Source organism: Aricia agestis, chromosome 8, assembly GCF_905147365.1.
Source record: "Aricia agestis chromosome 8, ilAriAges1.1, whole genome shotgun sequence".
Lineage (NCBI taxonomy): Eukaryota > Metazoa > Arthropoda > Insecta > Lepidoptera > Lycaenidae > Aricia > Aricia agestis.
The window spans coordinates 14,639,915-14,662,936 of NC_056413.1; the positions used below are offsets into that span (position 1 = coordinate 14,639,915).

The 23,022-nt window shown below is 36.5% G+C and overlaps 2 protein-coding genes across 5 annotated transcripts in view; both read right to left on the bottom strand.

Annotated features, from left to right (window-relative positions):
* Positions 1-5,565: 5,565 nt before the first annotated feature.
* On the bottom strand, positions 5,566-19,776 carry LOC121729461 (leucine-rich repeat-containing protein 57). 2 transcript variants are annotated; one of them, XM_042117984.1, is made up of 4 exons: positions 19,476-19,776; positions 6,511-6,654; positions 6,043-6,210; positions 5,566-5,783 (listed from the first exon to the last, which is right to left on the bottom strand). In XM_042117984.1, exons 1-4 carry the CDS (start codon positions 19,633-19,635, stop codon positions 5,620-5,622), a joined length of 636 nt encoding a protein of 211 aa, XP_041973918.1. In that variant the 5' UTR covers positions 19,636-19,776; the 3' UTR covers positions 5,566-5,619. The 2 variants fall into 2 exon arrangements, with proteins under 2 accessions (XP_041973918.1, XP_041973919.1); XM_042117985.1 differs by lacking the exon at positions 19,476-19,776 and adding an exon at positions 6,992-7,071.
* Positions 19,777-22,555: 2,779 nt separating this feature from the next.
* LOC121729457 (PDZ domain-containing protein 8) overlaps positions 22,556-23,022 on the bottom strand; it is a 42,593-nt gene continuing 42,126 nt past the window's right edge. For all 3 annotated transcript variants that reach the window (XM_042117976.1, XM_042117974.1, XM_042117975.1), the window contains one exon: positions 22,556-22,746. In XM_042117976.1, the coding sequence (XP_041973910.1) occupies positions 22,606-22,746 (141 nt within the window). In that variant the 3' untranslated portion in view covers positions 22,556-22,605. The remainder of the gene's footprint in view (positions 22,747-23,022) is intronic.

Here is a 23,022-nt window from a genome sequence, read left to right on the forward strand (position 1 = left end):
ATCTTTTTTGTTAACATAATTTATATTAATGTGACATTATTTTAAATAAAAATATTTGGAAATTGAAAGTACATTTCTTATCACACCCTTATTAATCATATTAAAAAACTGTTCCAAACTCGAAGCCTATTTATATATATATATTATGAGATAGCGTGTTTGTTTTTGTAATCCGAGGCGGTTTCTCTATTTCTATCTCTTTTCCCTTAAACGTCATACGACTTTTTACACCTGTCAGTTGCTCTTGACATCTAGATGTCAAACTTAAAAAGTATAAATGTCGGATGTCGAGAGCAGCGCGCTCATTGGCGGTTTGTTTTTTGATCCGTGCGGTTCTCTAGTATTTTAAAAATTTTAAACGGTGTTACCGTTCGCTTTTTAGATATTTTGTTAAGATTTTTATATTATAAATAATAATTATGGATAAACGCAATAATTCAGAAGAATTATTTTCGGTTTCGGCAAAACGTCCACGTCATAACAGTGAAGTTATAGACAATTTAATTTTACAGGTTAATAACATTCAGAATTATTTAAGTAACTTTTTACCCAGTGAAAATGCCGTGCAGGACAATAGTCCAGATGCAGACATACTGGACGCTAACATCAGCGGTGAGTTATTTGAAAACTTTAATTTGGAAGATGAAAATGTGCATGAAATACCTGGCTCTGCCGAATTAAATCAGCCTCAGTTAACACCTGTATCTGAGCCTTCGTTTTCTATGCCGGTTTCTACTATAGTTAAGGAACCAAATATACAAAGAGCTTCGCTAAGTCATATTGAAAAGCTAAAATCATTGCAACATTTTGAAACCGATAATTGGTCGGAAGTACGATATTCAGACGTACAAAAATTGTATTGTGCAAATCCTGGTTTTGTAGAATTGGATTGTAATGACGAGTTAAAACCGTATGAGTCGTCTTTAAATTTATCGTATACAGAACGTGGTTTCGCAGCCATTTCATTAGCCATCCTCAAACAAAATGAGGCATTGGAACAAGTAATTAAAGATTTTGTTTCGTGGTTAAGTTCAGTGCAAGTTACTGACGCGAAGTCAATAGAATCTAAAATTTGCGAACTTTTTACGCAAGGGGAGTTTAGTAAAATCTCAAACGATCTTTTGCAAATGGCATGTGGCCATCGAGCCGATATTATACAGCAGCGCAGAGACGCTTTATTGAAATCGGTTAAAAATAAATTTGTTAAATCTACCCTCCGAAAAATACCCCCAACTTGTGAAAGTTTATTTAATAAAACCGATTTTTCGGCTGTTATTGATAAAAATGGAGGTAGTAGTAAAGTTTTTTGGCCTCAAAAATCTGATAAAATCCAAGCTAGAAAATCTTTTTCCGAAAATTTTTACAACACTGTACCTGCGCAAGGTCAGAACCTACTCCCACTGCCGCACAGTGGAATAAATTTTGGATACAATCATAATTATATACCGTCACAAAATATTGCACCCTTTAATTCTATTATGCAACCTGCGCAAGGTGTGCCAAACCAACCGATTTTTAATAATTTTCCACGTCTTCCTTCGCAAGGAAGGAATTTTCGTCCCAGAGGTCCTCGTCCCTCAGGGAGCGGGCTACAAGCTAATAAAACATATCATACCGCCTCTCGTCGAGACGGAAACTTTAAAAAGAAATACTGACTAATTCATAGCCCGTCAACTACAACTATTCCCAAACAGATGGGTAAAGTTAGGAGCGGATTCATACAGTTTATTAATCATGGGCTACAGAATTCGGTTCAAAATAAAACCTCTCCTTCATTTTACCAACATATAAAATTTTTTAGACCATCCGCTCCAAACTATTTCTTTCAAAAACATGGGGACCATAATTTACCAAGGCAACCTGTTTCAAATAATAATATACCTGCCATAAAGTCTGGCGACAGATTCCAAGGTATTCGCGTCTTTAACAAATTGGCTAGCTCAGATATTACGAGAGCAGGGAATACACCTAATCGTGTACTTGGAAAATTTTTTACTTGTTCGCCAGTTATACGTAAAGATGTTGCGCAAACATATAAATCTAACTTCGACTTTGTTAATTTACCTAGGTTAGACAGTAACCTGGTTAAAATCTGCCCTAGATCCTCAGCAAACCTTACTGGTTTTGGGCAGAATGTGGGACCCGATCCGCAATCTAGAATGGTTACCAACAGACAAAACTCTGCGCATAAAATAGATATGTTTAGAAATATGTCAATTAAAGATGGCCAATTTAAAAACAATACAATTTTCAAGTCATCTCAATTTCGTGAGTCCTTGTGTCACGAGACTCACGAGAGGTCGCCTAGACTATTGAAATCTTTTAGACTTTTGTCAAAAGATACGGGACATGCCTCCAAAGAAATTATTCCCTGTGCCGATGCCGGCGTTTCTGGAAATTCAATAGTGGGTTCGAAACCTACATATTTAATCTCCGATTCATCTCAATCCGGTGTCTCATTACTTAGCCACCAGTACATTGGGTTCGGATTGGGGAACTCAAATAGACAACCTGCGCATGACAGTAACTTGGTGGACTCACGAGCAATCCTTGCATTCAAACCACAAAGAGATGATGGCGAATCTCAAAATTTTTCAAAATTTAATTTCACATCGAGTAAAAACCTCTATGTCAGTGCAGTCGGACAACATAACAACTTTTGCGTTTCTAAAAAACGAAGACTTTCAATTCCAATCTCTGTTAAGTCTGTCACGTCAAATATTTGCTATCCTGGATCGACACAATGTCAATCTATCATTTCACCATCTGTCCAGCCGGTACAATATGGAAGCAGATCGGTTGTCGAGACAAAAATTGACCCCATAAATATGGCATCCTCTGCCTCCGATCACCGAGATAATTTTCAGAAAAACGGTACTGCCGGTGATAGACCTATTTGCCCCTCAGTCAGCCCATGTAGTCCCCTTGTATCCAAACCTAGATTTAATGGGCTATCAGGCGGAAATTCACGACCCAAGTCGTCTTTGGAACTATCCCCTGGACTGGCTATTCTCACCCCCTTTTCTCATGCCTCGGGTACTTTCGCATTTGAACAACGCACAGATAAGCTATCTAATTATAGCACCAAGATGGGTGAAGGCCAGCCACCTTCTAGCCAGCCGAACTCTAGAAGCTCCGTTCACGATCCTAAATCTAGACAAAGTCCTTGTCGATATAACGATCAATCAACTGTCTCCACGAGTACAGAACAGGGTAATGGAAGTTTGGAAATGTGGGGGTGGACCCAGGCACTAAAAGACTGGACACCCGATCAAATAAACCTTTTAAAGTCTAGTTGGCGTGAGTCTACTAGGAGGTCTTATGAGTGTGCATGGCGAAGGTGGTGTATTTGGGCCCATCAGAATAATATACCTATAGGCACTCCTACAGGGTCAGATCTTGCTAGGTATTTATCAGACCTTTTTCAAGTACATAAGCTTTCTAGAAATACTATTATGCTTCATAAATCTGTGGTCTCAACTTTATGTGACCCTAACGAATGTAGACAACTTAGTTCCCATCCACTTGTACAGCACATTTTAAAGTCAATTTCTAATAAATGCCCGAAAAATGAGAAACCTCCTATATGGGACATTGATTTTCTATCTACCTGGCTTTGTAATACTTTTAGTACAGATTTAAATTTATATGAGTGTTCTAGGCGTACAGCGTGTATTTTATTACTGTGTTCTGGAAGACGTATACATGATCTCACTTTATTGTCAATCGATCCTGATAACTGTTTAATATCAAACGATAGTGTCATTTTCTGGCCTAAATACGGTTCAAAGACCGATAATGCCGATTATAGGCAATCTGGATGGAAGCTGGTTCAGAATAATGAATCTCGGGCTCTAGATCCCACCTTTTGGATAAAATATCTAATTAGACTATCTAGAGCAAGGCGAGATAAATGTAAATTAAATAACTTATTTCTGACAGTTTGTGGTCCACCCAAAGTGGCGTCAAAAACAACTATTTCAAACTGGCTAAAATCACTACTATCCGAAGCAGGTATAAAAGCCACACCAGGTAGTTTTCGCCCAGCTGTTGCATCTAAAAATTGGGTGCAAAATTTTCCTATTGACGAGATTTTACAAAGAGGAAACTGGCGTTCGCAAAATGTATTTTTAAAATATTATAAAAGAATAATAAAACCTAATCAAGAGGTTAAGTCAATAACAAAATTATTTACACCTATTTAGATTTTGTTTTTGAGTTTTATTTTAATAATTGAATTTTACTTTTGTCTTTACAAATTATTGTTTAGTTAATTTTCTCAAATTATATATAATGGACTGACATGATTTAATTATTATATCCTTTATTTTTGTATCATTGAACTGTAAATAAACTAATTTTACTTGTACTGTCTTTTCCAATTTTATTTAAATTAATGTTTAAAACTTTTCACACCAGGCGATATCAAACACATCTCATAATATATATATATAAATAGGCTTCGAGTTTGGAACAGTTTTTTAATAGCAGCGTTTTACCTACCAATAAAACGCTTATTAAAACACTTTCCAAACTCGAAGCCTATAGTTTGTTTATCTGCCTGGTATATAATATAATATATATATATTATGTAAAACCAATGAGCGCGCTGCTCTCGACATCCGACATTTATACTTTTTAAGTTTGACATCTAGATGTCAAGAGCAACTGACAGGTGTAAAAAGTCGTATGACGTTTAAGGGAAAAGAGATAGAAATAGAGAAACCGCCTCGGATTACAAAAACAAACACGCTATCTCATAATATATATATATAAATAGGCTTCGAGTTTGGAAAGTGTTTTAATAAGCGTTTTATTGGTAGGTAAAACGCTGCTATTCTAAAACTGTTAAAAATATAGACTAGTTACATTAATGTCCATTCCTAAATAGCAATAGGTACATATTAGTATTAATATAAACAACACATTTAAAACAATATCATTAATTTTATAAAAAAGCTTTGCCTCAATCCATTACTTATTATTTAATTATAAAATCGCTTTTCAAGTGTATAAGAGAGCTATCAATACATTATACTTGTAAAAATATTTATTTACGGAAGACTGCTTGAGTGCATAACAATATGTAACATGTTGTGCAGAATGTCCGGCAACAAGTTCAATTACATCTGAGCAATGTGTCACACTACAGTACATATTACCGCACAACATCTATGCAACATGTTGCATGTTTGTCGTCTAGTGGATACGCTGATTAGCTTTAAATAATCTTTAGTCAGTCGTTCACTTATGTTTGGGTTCACTTACATTATTAAGTACATATAAAACAGCACAACTGGCCGTATATCTATATACAAATCAACAATTCCCCAAATATTAGGAAATTGAATACTGCAATCTTATCACACCATAAATGAATAAATCACAGCTGATATAGGACCGTTAGGACCATACACACAACCTCAGCATTAACCAACTTCAGTCCTAGTAAGCCAGTAAAAAATGTACCACAAAAATATTCTGCTATCAACACCCCGTGCTTACTAGACAGGTTAAATTGTGTGTGATGATCTTCATCTGTATCTTAGGGGTAATATTGCACCAGTCCCTAACTATACATTGGTCCTGAATGCTACAATGAGATCCTTATACATCTGCTTAGTAAAAGTCCTCCTCCCAGTCTTCTTTCTCTCTTTCTGAGAGTGATACGGAAGGCCGTGTCAGTTTTTTCAGTTCTTCGTGTGCTCTGGGCGGTATGGGGTTGTCAGATAGGTCGACATACTCCAGGGCTCGTGATCTTGCTATTCTATCCACATCAACTTCTGAAAATGTGAAATGATAAATATTAATATTTCATTCTAACATCTTCATGAAAAATTGCTATACTATGACAAAGTAAAGGTGCCCCTACAAAATGTTTATAGAAACACCAAGCAATGCATGGAACGCAAAATATTTCGAAAAAACATTGAAAATAGCTTTAGTACAATTAATTTTTTTTAATAGTAGAATTTTACACAGAATAACAACTTTTTTAGAAGAACTATTACCATTACGAAAAAAATAAGATAAATCAAGTACCAATAATTTGATTGTGATGAGCAATGAAAGTGTGTAGACTGGGGCACTGGCAGGCAATGTGAGGTAGCGCTACAAATGTGTTGTGTGAGATGTCCAACCGCTGCAGACAAGCCAGGGTGCACAGCTCATCGGGCAGTTTGGCCATTTGGTTGTTGGACAAGTTTAAGTCTGAAAAATAAAACAGGAATATAGATTGATGGTGATGATATAATACTTGGTGAAGCTATTATATTTATTAGCAAAATAGTGTAGGAATATTCAACAATGTATTGAAAGTATTGTATATTCATTGATTCTTCTGTTACTAGAATTGTTGATTGACAATGCAAGTATAACTTTTATTTGTAAATGGTAATGATAAAGTTATACAAAAGAAAGTAAGTCAAGTTATAAAATTAATGACAATAAATACAATAAACTTATCTTGCAACTTAATTTTTTAAAAAAAGGAAACAGCTAATGTATTACCTGTTATTAAACTGAATTTAACAGTGAATTTGGGAGGTATTTTGGTTATGACATTTCCACTAAGATCACAGCTCTTCAGTTCTGTATGCCTCATGAGGTGGTAGACTGCGTCAGGTACTTGCATAAGCTGGCATTCCGAGAGATCTGTAACAAACAGAAAAACAAATTTAATTATTTATTCTAACATAAAGTAGCTTTCAAATTCAGGTAATTATTTTGGCTATATAACTGCCATGCCACTACCCAAAGGTGATGCACGAGAATCATACGCAAGTAGTAAGTTTTCAGATTTGTAAAAATATTAACCAAAGAACTTTGTTCACTTGTAAAATGTTATGCCTAAGAATTTGTGCAACACAAAATATAAGAAAAGTAAAAAGTCTGGCCAGAAATTTCAAAGGCTATTTAATATATTAACAATAAGGAAGGGGTTGACTTTAGAAATCATTGCAATGTATGAATTATAATAATTTACAAGTACCTAGTGTCTGAGTTTCCTGGGCATCTTCACACCTGAGTATTACGCGTGTTACAGCAGCAGCCATTTTCTAACAATTTAGCGACCGAACCGAACCGACCGAAAAGCAACCGAATCAGATGATGAGGTTAGTGTGTCAAGTTTCAAAGATATTTTATTTATAGAAACCAAGTCATGAGATCTCTAGACTTTCTATTTATAAACATATTATTTGTGTTTGATGTTGTGAAATATTGATTTCATAGTTGAGTGGCATATTGTGCACGCAAACTTTAGATAGTAAAAATAAATAAATAAAAAAACATAATTTTCTTCCAATTTTGTGAGATTTTCCCTTGGGATTAACCAAGATTTTGTTTTGGTTTGGTTTCAAATGTCAAAAATTGACATTTGACATTCTAATTTTGACAGCTGTCACTTTTGACAACTTATTTTTTTATCATTGCTAAATCGGCATTGACGTTAAACTATAATCCCGGACCTTTGGAAGACATGCGTGGGCCGAAGCCAACACGTATAGGCTCGTTACACAGTTCTAATCTGGATGTGATACCGGCCGGCGACTCTCCCTGTCCGCACTATAGAAGTACGACCAAGGAGAGCCAGCGGCCAGTGCAGTGTAGGACTATAACAAAGAGAATGTCATATTACATAATATATAATTGAAATTTGCAGGGAATGGAATTACAATGATATCGGGCTATGGGGGTGCGGTGCTAGCAGGCCCGGATCTAGGGGGTGCACGTGCCCCGGGCGGCAAAGATTGGGGAGCGGCCAGAAGCCACCTCCCAATCTTTTGCCGCTTTCTTTACCGCCGCGTGCGCCACCGCTGTCAACGCTGTTTCGCAGAATTATATATTCTGTTGTTAAAAGACTTGGAGGCGTCCCTTGTCACCAGGGACCTCGGCCTGACTTCTCATCACCGCCACTTCAATTCAGCAAAGTTCCGTAGAACTCGTTCTGCGGTTAAAGCCTATGTGACCATGAAAATTATTACCTATTTTTGCTTGGAGGGCGGCAAATTGGGATTTTGCTCCCCCCTTTTTAAAACGTAGATCCGGGCCTGGGTGCTAGTGGACTGGGTAAATGAGACTATGGAAGGACTATGACGTCTGCCGATACAACGTATTATTATTATCATTTTTGGCCTACTGGGCTGGGCTGGGCAAAGGCCTTCCCCTCTTTTATTCCATAATTCGCTATCTTGTGATATTTATACTGGCCACTCTTTGTCGAACGCATCCAGTTCGTCGCGCCACCTTTTTTTGGGTCAGCCTCTATTACGCCGATCAGTCGGTAGCCACTCCAAAACTAGACGTGCCCCATGAATACATACGGGATACGTGCACAGCCCAGTTCCACTTTAGGCTAGCCTTCCTTCCTACGTCAACGAGCGTCGTTTGGGAACGCAGAGTGGTATTTCGGTTAAATACAAAACATTTTCGATAGGTACTTCATAAATTTTATTTTTAAATGTAAAGTCCTTATTTTAATATACTAACTGTTTGACCGAGCTTTGCTCGATATCCGTATATATATATATATATATATATATATATATACAGGGTGTAACAAAAACAAGTGATTATACTTTAGGGTGTGTACGTGTTCTCACTCATTTTTTGGGTTCCGTACCCAAAGGGTAAAAACGGGACCCTATTACTAAGACTTCATGTGTCCGTCTGTCTATCTGTCTGTCTCCAACTCTCCAGGCTAACTAAGAACGGTAATAGCTAGAGAGTTGAAATTTTCAGAGGTTATGTATATCTGTTGCCAGTTGCCACTATAACAACAAATACTAAAAACAAAATAAAATTAATATTTAAGGGGGGCTCCCAAGCAACAAACGTGATTTTTTGGGTTCCATACCCAAAGGGTAAAAACGGGACCCTATTACTAAGACTTCGTTGTCCGTCTGTCTGTATGTCTGTCTGTCTGTCAGTCTCCTGGCTGTAACTCAAGATCGGTAATAGCTAGAGAGTTGAAATTTTCACAGATTATGTATAACTGTTGCCGCTATAATAATAAATACTAAAAACAAAATTAAATGAATATTTAAGGGGGCTCCCATACAACAAACGTGATTTTTTTCCTTTTTTGCTCTATATCAAAAATGGCAATAGGTAGGTAGGTACTTGAATTTTTCTCAAAGTCCTTAGTTATATTATGTGTTCTTTAGTATTTAATTTTAATACTAAAATAAAATAAAAAATGAAGGGGGCTCCCATACAAAAAACACAATTTTTTGCCTAATTTTGCTCTATAATGATACGAAACCCTCCGTGCGCGAGTCCGATTCGCACTTGGCCGATTATTTTGGCCTATTTTGCTCTATATCAAAAATGGCAACAGGATGTAGGTAAGTGAACTTTTCTCAAAGTCCTTAGTGTATGTGTACTTCCTTTAATATTTAATTTTAATAATTAATAATACTAAAATAAAATAAAAAATTAAGGGGGGCTCCCATACAAAAACACAATTTTTGGCCTAATTTTGCTCTATAATGGTATGCAACCCTTCGTGCGCGAGTCTGACTCGCACTTGGCCAATTGGCCAATTATTATTATTAATAAGAATATTACATAATAATATAATATTTATTTCTTGTTAATCTGAATATAGTTTAATCACACAGAGAAGTTTCATACATAATAAATAATAATAATAATTACTATGAATCATCGATCACAAAACGGAAGAGATAGGGATCAATGACCTCTGCAGTGCCTCTGCACCAATAATTCCGTATTGGTAGGTTGTCTGAGGAAGGCAAACTGCTATCCTTATTAAGATTAAAGATTATCACGACATAATATAATAATAATAATAATTACTGTGTTCGGTGTACACTTCACAGTAAATAGTAGAAATTATTCGATAGGAATCTATTTTTAATTTAGTTTTTTATCTCCGGTATTCCGTATTCCGTATAGAAAGAAGTTATTAATATCATCGTTCAGAGAATCCTAAAAGCAGGAATAATATAATAAAATGTAGCAAATATTATTAAAAAATATACTTAGGTCTGAAAGAGCCAGATTTTTTACATAACTTTGATTAAAATCAATAAGTTAATTATTTGACGTGGGAGAGCCATGCTTCGGCACGAATGGGCCGGCTCGACCGGAGAAATACCACGTCCTCACAGAAAACCGGCGTGAAACAGCGCTTGCGCTGTGTTTCGCCGAGTGAGTGAGTTTACCGGAGGCCCAATCCCCTACCCTATTCCCTTCCCTACCCTCCCCTATTCCCTTCCCTTCCCATCCCTACCCTCCCCTTACCTATTCCCTCTTAAAAGGCCGGCAACGCACCTGCAGCTCTTCTGATGCTGCGAGTGTCCATGGGCGACGGAAGTTGCTTTCCATCAGGTGACCCGTTTGCTCGTTTGCCCCCTTCTTTCATAAAAAAAAAAAAAAATATTGTGTTCTATTTGATATAATTATATCTGTGGTTCTATTGCTGAAATTTTAATGATCACGCGAGGCGAGCGACGACGCGCGTCACCTTCCGTGGTTGCTTAGCACATCCATTGTATGGAAGTCTTCCGTGTTGTATATGGACAGTAATTGGAATGAATGAGGAACATAAAAAAATGTTTAAATTGGCGAATGACTGCTTTCTATTTAATAATCTATAGACCAAGACGTAGTTCTATGATACCTTAATAAAATAATAACAAAATGTTGTCTTTGAAATAGGGCTCTGTTTTTGCAACAAAAATGTGCGAAAGCTTGGACATATTTTCTAAAAAATTAAGCGCTGGTAATGTTAATTGCTAAAACCGACACTGTTCAGATTGAAAACGATATAATTTCGGCGTGACCTGCTTTACTTAGCACGCAAAAACATCGTGACCAAATCGCACGCACTGCGCATATTCCCTAAAATAAATAAAGGCATGTACCTAGTCGTTCCTTACTGAAGAGTAATAACTCGATGTTTAGTGCCAAGAAAATTTATACACAAAATACGAGAACACCACAAAGGTAAACGGGTAGACTGTAGAGTAAAACAGATTTTCTAATCAGTGCCGAATTTATATTTTTAAGGCGACGCCTTTATAATTTGGCTATAGCGATATCAATTTTTCTCAGCAATGACTATAAGCTAAGAAATTAAAGTTTAATGTCAGTATTAATCATATTGTCTTTGTCTTTGAATTACCCATAGAATAACACGATTGGTCAACTTTTATAACACAGAATAATCAATCAAAAATACCTCTGTAAAAAGGGCTTCCTATTTTGCCATCAGAGGATTGCAATCCGGCGTCATTTTTAATCCGGACCGGATTTGACCGGATTAATGTCAATCCAGCCGGATCCGGTCGGATCCAGCCGGATTGATGAAATTGAACTAAAAACCGAAAATCATCGTTTGTTTTCTAATTCAAAAATAAGGCATATATGCATCACTTGTAGCTGATTAATGCAATATTTTCAAAGCGAGATAACCACTCTTTAAAAACTAGAGCATGGAATAATATTTTAAATGTCCGTATGGTTGCTCAAGCACATTACGGCATTATCGCAACCTAGTCGGCCTAGCCTAGAGGAATGAGCAGGTAAATTGTACCCTCCCCACCATCATACGTAGCTGTTGTCAATGGCGAGTTGATATTTAACGATATACATCCATTTGTTGCTCATCATTTAAAAGCGTCACTTAGCAAATAACTTCTAATAGAGCTGCTGCGGTTCCGTAGTAGCGCTAGTTTTTGACAATTTTTGTATAGTCAATGAATAAACATTTATGACATATTTTACACTACTAACAAATCATCTCAGTCACGTTCAAAGGAATTTGAACGAAAAGTTCCTTTATACTTCGTCGAATACATTTTTTTAGTTGATCGAGTATTACTTAATAACTTTGAAGTCGTCCTACTCCCGTGATTTTTTCACATTTCTAGAAGCAACCGTTTAGCTGGTAGAGGGGGGGGGGGGGGGGGGCCCGGGCTCTAATTATTTTTTCCAGTTTATAACTTTATATTACACAAATGGATCCCTGAATCGGAAAATGATCTAAGAATACTCGTAATATTTTTTAAAACCTATTATCCAACGGGCACCTCACACGGTGGGGTGGACGCGAATAAAAATCATCTCCGCTTCATGTGCATGGGAGGTAAATAAAATCTTAAAAAAAATATTTTTAAGATTTTATATACCATTTTGTTGGAATCATTAATATGTATATTCATGCCAATTTACAGCTTTGTAGGTCCTATATATAGTCTCTGAGCAAAACCACGGACAGACAGACGGACAGACAGACCGAAACATAACGATTCATTGTTCACTACAGAACCCTAAAAAAGTGAGAATTATTTTTAGCAAACATGAGTGAGTGTACGCATAGGCACGCGCAGCACGGCATACACTCACTCATTTACTTACAGGTTGATGTTTATTTCGCGGATTTTGCTAAAATATTAATATACAAAATTTTAAGCTATGGATTTTCGCAAAGAAACGCCTGATTCTATTAACTATTGCCACAAATCGCTAACACCGGATCCGGTCTCCGGATCCGGTATATTGGGACCGGATCCGGTAACCGAAAAATGACGCCGGATCCGGCAAATTTCCGGATCCGGTTTTCCGGATTGCAATCCCTAATCAGAGGGGAGTGATTTAAGCTTTCAAAATTTGTGCATAGATTGGTTCAAGCATACAGTTTAATTTGCCTATGGCTTATATGAAATGTATTCATGGTTTTTAAATAACGCGACAAAAACCTTTTTGTCGCTACGCCCTTTCCATTTTTTGCTGTTCCATTGCTTGTTTTCTCTCATAGAATTTAAAATATATCCAACACGGTTTTTTACTTTAACGCGGCGTCACCTTAATGAGAGTAGGCCACTTTATTCCCGCCACCCCATGTATCTACGAAATCTGTAGGGCCTCTATGGACGCTGCCGCACCCCTAGGACGCCCGACGCTGCCGCCCTTAGGCCGTGGCCTACGGCCTATTTATAAATCCGGGGCTGTTTCTAATGGTTCTCGGCAGTCTTCGTTAAATTTGTGGAAAAGAAAGACAAAGTAAAAATTATAGATTCTTCACTTTTATACTGAAATAGCGAACTCTATTGTAATAACTTTATAGTCTGTTCACTTCACAGTCTGTAATGACTTTGTAGTACTCATTGTAATGATCAAAAATGTAGTTTTTACAAATAAAGCGGAAACTTTACATTTTCTAAGATAAAAAAAAGTTAAGTCCCTAAAAAATAAAAATATACCTAGCTGCTATGTTTTATCATAATAAAGTCCTCTGCACCTATTCAAGCTATAGATCCTTTATATCAGTGTAACATTGTTAAAATTATAATTATCAGTTATCACACAAAACTTATTAAAACTATCCATATTTCCATACTATGCTAATATTATAAATTGGAAATATGTGTCTGTCTGTCTGTCTGCTACCTCTTCACGCTAAACCGATTTTGTTGAAGTTTGGTATGGAGATACTTTGAGTCCCGGTAAAAATGTACGGTTCCCAATAAACGAATTTTGGCGATCGGAGTTGCGGGCGTCATCTAGTCGAGTAATAAAACACTGCACGTGTTACCCAGTGCATTGTGCAGTGAGAAAACCACAAGTTGTTCATAATCAACATGTTGCCATTATGCAACAGGTGTGTGGGCAGATCAATACAATATGTCTATGTGGAGTACAATGAGAAGAACAGAACACGCTTTGTAGCTAGTACCTACTATTAATTTACAATACAAAGCAGTGAGGCGCCTATTTTTCATTTAATTAGCGTCTGCTAAAGTTAATGTTTGACTAAATATATTGTTATCTCTAAAGATTTTCGAAACAATTACAAAAAGGCTAAAAAACCTATAATCCGACTTGGCTGTGGTGTCAATAGGGTCTGCTAAAGACAAAAGTTAATGTATGACTAAATATCTGATTATCTCTAACGATTTTGGAAACAATTACAAAAAGGCATAAAAAACCTATAATCTGACTTGGCTGTGGTGTCTTAAAAGTGAAGGAGAAAATATTCATTAATCAGTAAAATATGCAAAGGTAAAAATATATTGGATAACGACTAAGGTAGAGTCTTAGTCGTACCAAATATTTCCACTCTTTAAATCTTTGTTAGGTTTGTTTTAAACTTTTTTTTACTTCGGAGAACATAGTTTTTTGACTTCGAAGTCTTCAGCATTCTTTGTCTAATGAAAAATGTAGCAAAAAAAGAAAGATTTGCAATTAATACTCTACAATCATAGTAGTTTTATAATACTTTTTGTACTATTCATCGCTCACCTACCTTATAATAATTGAAGTCTTTAACCTTATAATTTTAAAGTTACCATTGTGTAATTATTAAGCAAGGTGTGTGATAGAGGAAATGGAGTTAGTTTCACAATTTCACACCACATCATCTTTACGACAGGCGTGTGCAATTCCACCATTGCGTCATAGTGCTAATTCTTCTGTTCGTTCTTGAAATGTACGGTCAACGCTAGTTTACATTATACCAATCCAGTGGTTAATTTTTTTTTTATGAAATAAGGGGGCAAACGAGCAAACGGGTCACCTGATGGAAAGCAACTTCCGTCGCCCATGGACACACGCGACATCGGAAGAGCTCCAGGTGCGTTGAGAGCCTTTTAAGTGGGAATAGGATTACAGGGTAGGGGAGGTAAGGAAAGGAAAAAGGGAAGGGAAGGGTAGGGAATCAGGCCTCCGGTAAACTCTCTCACTCGGCGAAACACAGTGCAAGCGCTGTTTCACGCCGGTTTTCTGTGAGAACGTGATATTTCTCCGGTCGAGCCGGCCCATTCATGCTGAAGCATGGCTCTAGTACGTAAAAAAGCGCTGAATTGCTACTTGAATAATGTAAACGGGCACTGGAATGCACTATTTTATATTTAGTGCGGTGTTAACATGATGAGTGATGAGTCGCCATGGTAATAGTTAAGTACATAATATGATGGCAATAAGTAATTATTTGTATTATAGACTGCTTGAAATTTATATGCACACCTGCCAGCATAAATATTATTCCTCTTTGCATAATGCAAATATACATAGGTACTAACATATTTTTATTAATGCGAAAGTGTGTCTGTCTGTCTATCTGTCTGTCTGTTACCTCTTCATGCTTAATCCGCTGGACCCATTTTGATGACATTTGGTATGGTGATACTTTGAGTCCCGGGAAAGGACATAGGATACTTTTTATCCCGGAAAAATGTACGGTTCCCGCGCTATAAACGAATTGCGGTACTACGGTGTTGCGAGCATAATATCTAGTTCGTCAATAATTATAGGTCTACCAGGATCTGATGACAAATTTTGATGGCAGATTTTCAAGAAATATCCTTGGTCATTGTATATTTTTTTATATTTGCATGTTTCACACACAGAATCAGCCTCTACAAGGAAAAAAAAATCGGCCAAGTGCGAGTCGGTCTCGCGCACGAAGGGTTCCGTACTGTTAGTGAGCGAAAGTTGGCAGAAAATTGTGTTTTTGTATGGGAGCCCCCCTTAAATATTTATTTTATTTTGTTTTTCGTATTTGTTGTTACAGCGGCACCAGAAATACACAATCTGTGAAAATTTCAGAAGTCTAGTCTAGCTATAGCGGTTCTTGAGTTACAGCCTGGAGACAGATGGACAGACTGACAGATGGATAGACGGACCTTTTGGGTATGGAACCCTAAAAAGGATCAAACCCCGGTATTGCTAGAATCAATTTCTTTTCTCACTTTGCGATCAGATCCTGACCTTTACTAACTGTACTCATGAACCAAGTCGGTTATGCTTACTGTAGTCCACTACAAATATGTTGGCTAGCACTTGGCAATGAATAATCATAGGTTACCCATCATTAGCTCTACGCGAAGCAAGAGATTTTTAGAGAAAGGCTATAAGAAAGTAAAGGCTTCAGTTACTTCAAAGTAAGAGTTTCCATATTCGATTACAACTATTTGTATGGTTAAGTTATGATTTTTGAAGAAGGAAGTTTTTTGTTTAAGACGTGATTTGTTTCATTATATTCGGAACATTTTTTTTTTATGAAATAAGGGGGCAAACGAGCAAACGGGTCACCTGATGGAAAGCAACTTCCGTCGCCCATGGACACTCGCAGCATCAGAAGAGCTGCAAGTGCGTTGCCGACCTTTTAAGAGGGAATAGGGTAATAGGGGAGGGTAGGGAAGGGAAGGGAAGGGAATAGTTGAGTGTAGGGAAGGGAATAGGGTAGGGGTTAGGGGATTGGGCCTCCGGTAAACTCACTCACTCGGCGAAACACAGCGCAAGCGCTGTTTCACGCCGGTTTTCTGTGAGAACGTGGTATTTATCCGGCCGAGCCGGCCCATTCGTGCCGAAGCATGGCTCTCCACGTATAAAAAACATTAAGGAAATAAATGAATGATAACAACTAATAACAATAAAATAATAATATGTTTATTATCAAAACCATTGTTTCGCTTATCAGTGACTTGGGACGACACACAAGTCACTGATAAGTCACAATAAGTGACGATAGTAATCGGAAGTAAGAAGATAAACTTCCTAAGTTTTCTATACATGTCATTCGCATATATTTTCTTACAACGTTATTAGGTTTTGTGCCCGGTCTTGTGCTTTGAATCCATTAAAAAATAAATCTTGAATCATGATTAAGTAGTTTATAGGTTCATAATCGCCCAGATACAGTAGGTATTCGATTGACCGGACTAATTATTGTCGTTAGACATTCAGAAATTCGAAAATCCGGATAATGGAATGCATGAAAAAAAGCTTCGGTGCATAATAGTTATACGTATAGTTTTTATTATTCGTAGACCGTAGTGCAATGTACTATCAGAGAAGTTGATTCATAGGCAGATGGCGAATCTCATTTTGCCCAACCAAGCCGACAGAACGGAATTACATTGAATTGACATAATCCGATCAAATGACGTAGGTCTGTCAACTGCCTATAGGAATCAATTTTTTCGATGGTACATAAAATTATGCATTTTATGCTATTTATTAAGAAATAATATTTAAGAGGTACTTTTCTAAGAGTAGTCCGGATATTCGCGAACCCGTATAACCGAGGGCCGGATAAATGAGTTTGGACGGGCTTATGGGCGGAAGTGAATAAGCCACATAACGTACGATAACAAGTGAATAGTGATTGACATAATTAGACATGTCTTACGTAACACAAATAGGTCAATGACCCATGACTGATAAGTCTAAACAATCTGTCTAACGGGGGCACGCAAGTGTGCAACGTTGATAATAGTCAAATAGGCTAATCCTAGCCTAGAAAAGATATTAGACATAAAATACCTAGAAAATTAGGTTAAGTAGTCTGGCCTGAAGAAGTCTTAACTATACTTCTAAAATTGAAATCTGCGTAGCTTTGCAGTCTATACTCAGTTTTAATTAATTTTGATCTACACGTAAGAAAACCTCAGTATGAGAATTGAGAGGCTATAAGAGGAGCACAATTTAAATATCACGTAATTACGGTGTATAGAGAATCTATATATTAATACGTGAGCCAAAAACTTTGTATCCCTTTTGACGAAAAACGGGGAAACGTAGGTGAATGAAATTTTGCACAGTTATATGTAGTTTATATGGTGAAGGAGTGCATCGAGCTAATAATTTTTTGAAATTATGCTTTTATCATAAAAAAATTAACAAATAAAACATAACACACACCATAGTATATATTAAGTCTATGACACACACTACAACACACACACTTGGAAAAATGACAGATTTTTGAGTGAGAAGTCTATACATACGAATTAAACTCTTTTTTTGGCTGAAGTCTGTTGACAACAAGGTGACAAATTGAAAATGGATTATAGTTTTTTTATTGAATCTTAGATACTATTAGACAATGCTTACACGGCCAGTCTGAGATCAGCTGAGTCCCAGACACAAGAGTTGAAAAAAATATTATGAACTCAATATTTTTAGTCCTAATGTTGAATTTCGACCATTGGGCGATCACTAGTTAATGTTAAAAGTTTAAATTAATTTGGTTGGAATTATACTTTGTTTACTTTTAAATTAATACATGTAGTGTACCATGTATATTGCATTTTTCAAGCTAGATAGCCATAAATCCGAAGAAAAAGTTCTCTTTATGTCTGATACCTCTTTACGCTCAAACTGTTAAACCGATTTGGATGAAATTTGGCAAGTATAGAGCTCCGAGAAATCGAACGAGGGAAGTTGCGTGCAGATTCTAGTAAGAGCAGCTAACGTTTTACATATCGCAATGTATTGCATGTGCGTCGTAATAGTAGATAATATTATAATAGAGCGAAAATAGGTTTACCGGTTTCTTAGATTGCAGAGATAACTTGATAATGATAATGACTGTTGGTAAACAACCTACTTATTATTGTTAGTTATGTGTAGTGCAATTAAAACTGCGCCTTACTTTTAGAACATACTATAGCTGATACACATAGAGCAGTGGCCCCAACCTTTTTTTCATGCGGGCCACAAACATGTTTTGGTCTTGGTGTCGCGGGCCGCAACAAACATATTTTTGGGTTAAAAATGACATTCTTCAAAATTAACGATTTAAAAGTGGAAAAAACTAAACGACTATCACGTAGACTTTAAGTTATTTTGTCAGTGGGCGTGAATTTCAAAATTGTTTAACATCACGCGGGCCGCAAATAAAGTCAATGCAGGCCGCGGGTTGGGGATAGCGGACATAGAGTGTATACAGTATTTATAGGAGACTCTACCTTTGAAGTGAAGAGTAGTAATAAAGAGCTTTGCCTGTGCCAGGAGGAATGTTATGTTTTGATATCGGAGTTTCTTTGCGATAAGTATTAAGAGGATACAACAGGGGCTAGAGAAATGAAAAAAAAGTACGTGTAATATCTATAGCTGTCTCCCTTACCTCAAGCCTATACCGCAGAACGCGATAGAGACAACTGCAGAAAATCCAGAAAATCAACGATTCGTTGTCCCCTGATTCCTTCTCCAAAACTTAACCGATTTAAGTACTTTTTTCATTAAAGATTAAAAAAAGGCTTGAGCTGTGTTCCTATGTTTTGCTTTTTTTGTATAATCTAGCCAAATCTGTTTTCTGGACGTTTGAACACAGTAGAAAATCTGGCCATTTTTTTGGGTTTTTGAACGTTCAAATCTTATTTAATAATTAAATTATGAAAAAAAAGAAAACATAGGGACATTGTATTAGTGGCCGTAGATATTCAGGAAAAAAATTATAACTCTACTAGCATTATCCAGGGAGGAAACAGGGGACAACGTTTGTATGGAAAAAAGGGCGGTGTGGAATCCTCTACTTATTAGTTGGATAAAGCATAAAAGCATGTCCAAGGTAAAATATCTTTAGCACTGAATGAACTATACTATAGAGCCAATTTTATCTCTAGTTTTAAAGTTGCGTTACTTATTTCGGCAGATAAGATCTTCCTTTGTTAAATAGGATTTCTATATGTCCACTTATTTACTATTCACGAAGTACTTACCCAGTTGACTGTTTTCCTGGGCATCCTCACAGCGTCCCACGACCCGTATGATGGCGCGGCCGGCCAGCCTGGCGCAGATCATCATAGCTGGACCCCTGGGATCCCTTTCCTCCGCCTCAGCGGGCATCCTGGTAGGATCGTACTCCGTGGGCGGCCTCATCACTGCACTAGCACACTGCACTCCTCAGTTAAAAAAAAAGTTTTCGAAAAAAGAACAAAAAAGTTTTCGAATAAAGAACACTTTATGAAACCGTGTCGAAACGCTCGGCGCCTGGTTCAACGGCAGCACAGATAAATTCGCGCAATACGTCGCTGCCCGCCTTTATATCGTCGCCAAAACAAAGGAGCGTGGTGGTAGAGCGAAAGGGCGATAATAACAAACGGCCGTCTCGCTCGCTGTGACGCACAACGCTTTTCCTCGCGGAAGCACGTGGAGCGTTGACGGTGATACTTTTCTTTCATCACTCTCATTTTCTTCAATACTTATTATATTTGTCATTGATGAATGTTGAATGTTGATGAATATTGACGAATTTTGTCGAATATTGACGAAGTATGTTGTCGATTAGTCGTCGTGAAAGGACGGGCTTGGCCGTCGTTTCCAGCCCAATTCACAGTGTGCCATCATGTGCATAGCGACTATTCTATTGCAAATTGTTGCGGAACTCTATTACGCTATTGTAACCATTTTATAAACCCGTTCCAGGGATTCATTTGATCTAGATTCTTAGCGATGTATTTCAGGTGTACTTAGCTAGTATTACAATTCCTAATAAGACTAATCCGCGATAAATACTGCTGCCACCGTACATATTGCCGCTCTGAAAATTATCATATTTTATTATTTACCTACTTCTCCTTGGGCTTTGGCTATCTATTTTATATATATTTGGCTATATAACCTCAACTTAATTTCATCAATATCAGCCCAGTAGTTTCGGAGCCCATTTAATGATAATGTTAAATAATATAATATTATTTTCTTTATAGTAAGTATTTAATTGATGGTGATTAAGGGCTGGTTTACACATATTAGGTAGATAAGTAGTAACTAAATTCTAATTGTCAACTAGTTTAGTACTTACTAAATTTTAACTTGCTACAAAATTTTGTGTTTACATGCAATTAACAACTTAAAATTAAGTTCAAATTTAGTTACCTAACTACTTATCAACTAAATACGTGTAAATCAGCCATATGTCATTTTAGTTTAATTTTGATACAAATAAATCCATACAAAATCGAACAAAGTTCCATCTTTGCGTCACATAAATTGACGTCTCGTACGGTTTAACGCACTGTTTTTCGTATGTTGGCCAAACAGAGACGCAGATTTTCAAATAAAGAACCTTGAAGTGGTGCCAACTACCAACTGGTCCCGTGCTACGATTATTTATTTAACTACGGTAACAGTTTATAAACAGGAAAGCGTGTTAGTTATTACTTATTAATCATAATCATTTATTTGCTAATTAATTTTTAAAATTATTAACTGTTAAATTAATGGACATTCGCATCCAGTCACTTTCTACGAAATATATTGAATGTTTTAATAATTAGCTACTAAAGATAGGTAAAATAATAATAAACAACAAAAGTTATGATTTAAAAAAAATGGGTGTGTTTCAAAATCGGAATTTTGTTACATTAGTAAAAATGTAGAGTTTAGGATACTCAAGTCACTTTGTAACCTGGACTGGTTTATTCTAAGCAAATAAAAACTTTATAAACATCCATTTATTTTTAGTAAGCGTTCTTTAATTTTCATTTTAAATAGTATATCTAGGATAAATAAGTAAAGAGTTTTTGTTTCCGTATTTTCGAACGTAAATGAAAACACATATTTTACCGAAAATTAAGACATTTAAATGTAACCTATTTGGCTAGGTATGTCCTTGTGTGCAAATTCTGGTACGTGACCTCAATTGAGAACAAGTTCGTTTTTCCCGCGTGTGTTTTAAGATAATTATGTCTTGCTGTAAATATTTACCCGGCATTTTAAAGTAACCTCAAAATAAAGTTGTTTATGGTATGGTAGAAATTGATTGTGAACAGGTGAATTTTGCTTTTGTTTATCCTCACAAAAACAGAGCAAGAATGTACCGTTTCTGTTTATTGTTACCGTTGAAATAATTCATTTCACTTCAATTAGAAATTTATATATTGATTATTCTTAAAGCTTTTAATTATACTGTTGAAATGTTTGTAGAATTCTTCTGTGCTCTTTTGAAAACAACAAAGACATTTTATTGTGAAACCTGGATACATTGACTCAGTAAATTTTCCAAACGTACGTCGACATTTCGCAGAAGTTTTTCATCATGAACTCTGAAGTCAATCCTTTGTGCTATTTCAGGGAAATCTGGAGCGAAGCCAATTCTCCATACCGACGCAATTCTGTAAATGTGTGCAAATGCGCGGGTCTTTGATCCGAATTCGATTTTCGAATTAAGAACAAACAATAAAGAGTTTTTTGAATTTGGAATAAGCTATAAGTATTTTTTATTTTTACTTGCAATACGCAAAGAGTTTAAATTATTGGAATTAATTATTTCGTATACAATTTTGTCTGTAATATATTGTATCAATCTGTTACGTTCTTAATTATTATTGCATTTCTTTGTAGTTATCAGAAGCAGTCGTATGTTATTCTTAAAAGCATGTCCCTCGTTTGAAGGGCATTCATTCATTTAATACCTTTTAATACAAATATATTCTGCAAATTAACGCCAGTTTACTAAAATGATTTATATAGAAAATATCATTATATAGTCTATTGAAATATAACTATCGGTACCTACGTACAAACACTAGAATTTTACGAGCATCAGATGACTCTGCTGCAATTAGAAGAGTGTATTAAAATTTAAAGCTGATAATGGGCCATAATCATAGAATGATAATACAGCATAGAAGCACTTTCCAACGATGGGTGTATAGACTATAGAGGGTGGCATACAGTGATGTAAAACAGACCTCTCTTTCATTTTCATACCTTCTTTTTACCGATAGATACTAATTATCGAAAATGGGTAAAAAAAAAGTTTTATATTACTCTGAGTTTTTATTAATAGCCCTTATCTGTTACCCTTAATAAAAAAAACCACATTCGATAATGTACGCGTATAATTCAGGTAGGTTCAGCTCTCTGAGCGAGCTGTGCGGCCGCGCAGCAGTGCAGCATGAGCGCGGTGAGCGCGCACGCGCGGCCCTCGCCTCCGTCGTCGCCGTGCGCGTCCAACGCCGACAGCTCCTCGCGGACAGCTTGCAGCTGGAACAATAGCAAGTTTATGAACTCATAAAGGAAACGTGTAATTCTTTTAGTATATTTTTAGTCCACAGTTGATAGCTACTCGCGGACAGCTTGCAGCTGGATAAAAATTAGCTAGTTTAGAACTCGTAGAGGGAACACGCAGTTTTTTAGAGTATTTTGAGTCCACAGTCATATATACCTATAGTCCACCTCACGGACAGCTTGGAGCTGAAATAGCAGCAAGTTTAACTCGTAAAGGGAACGTGTAGTTTTTTTAGCGTATTTTAAATCCAC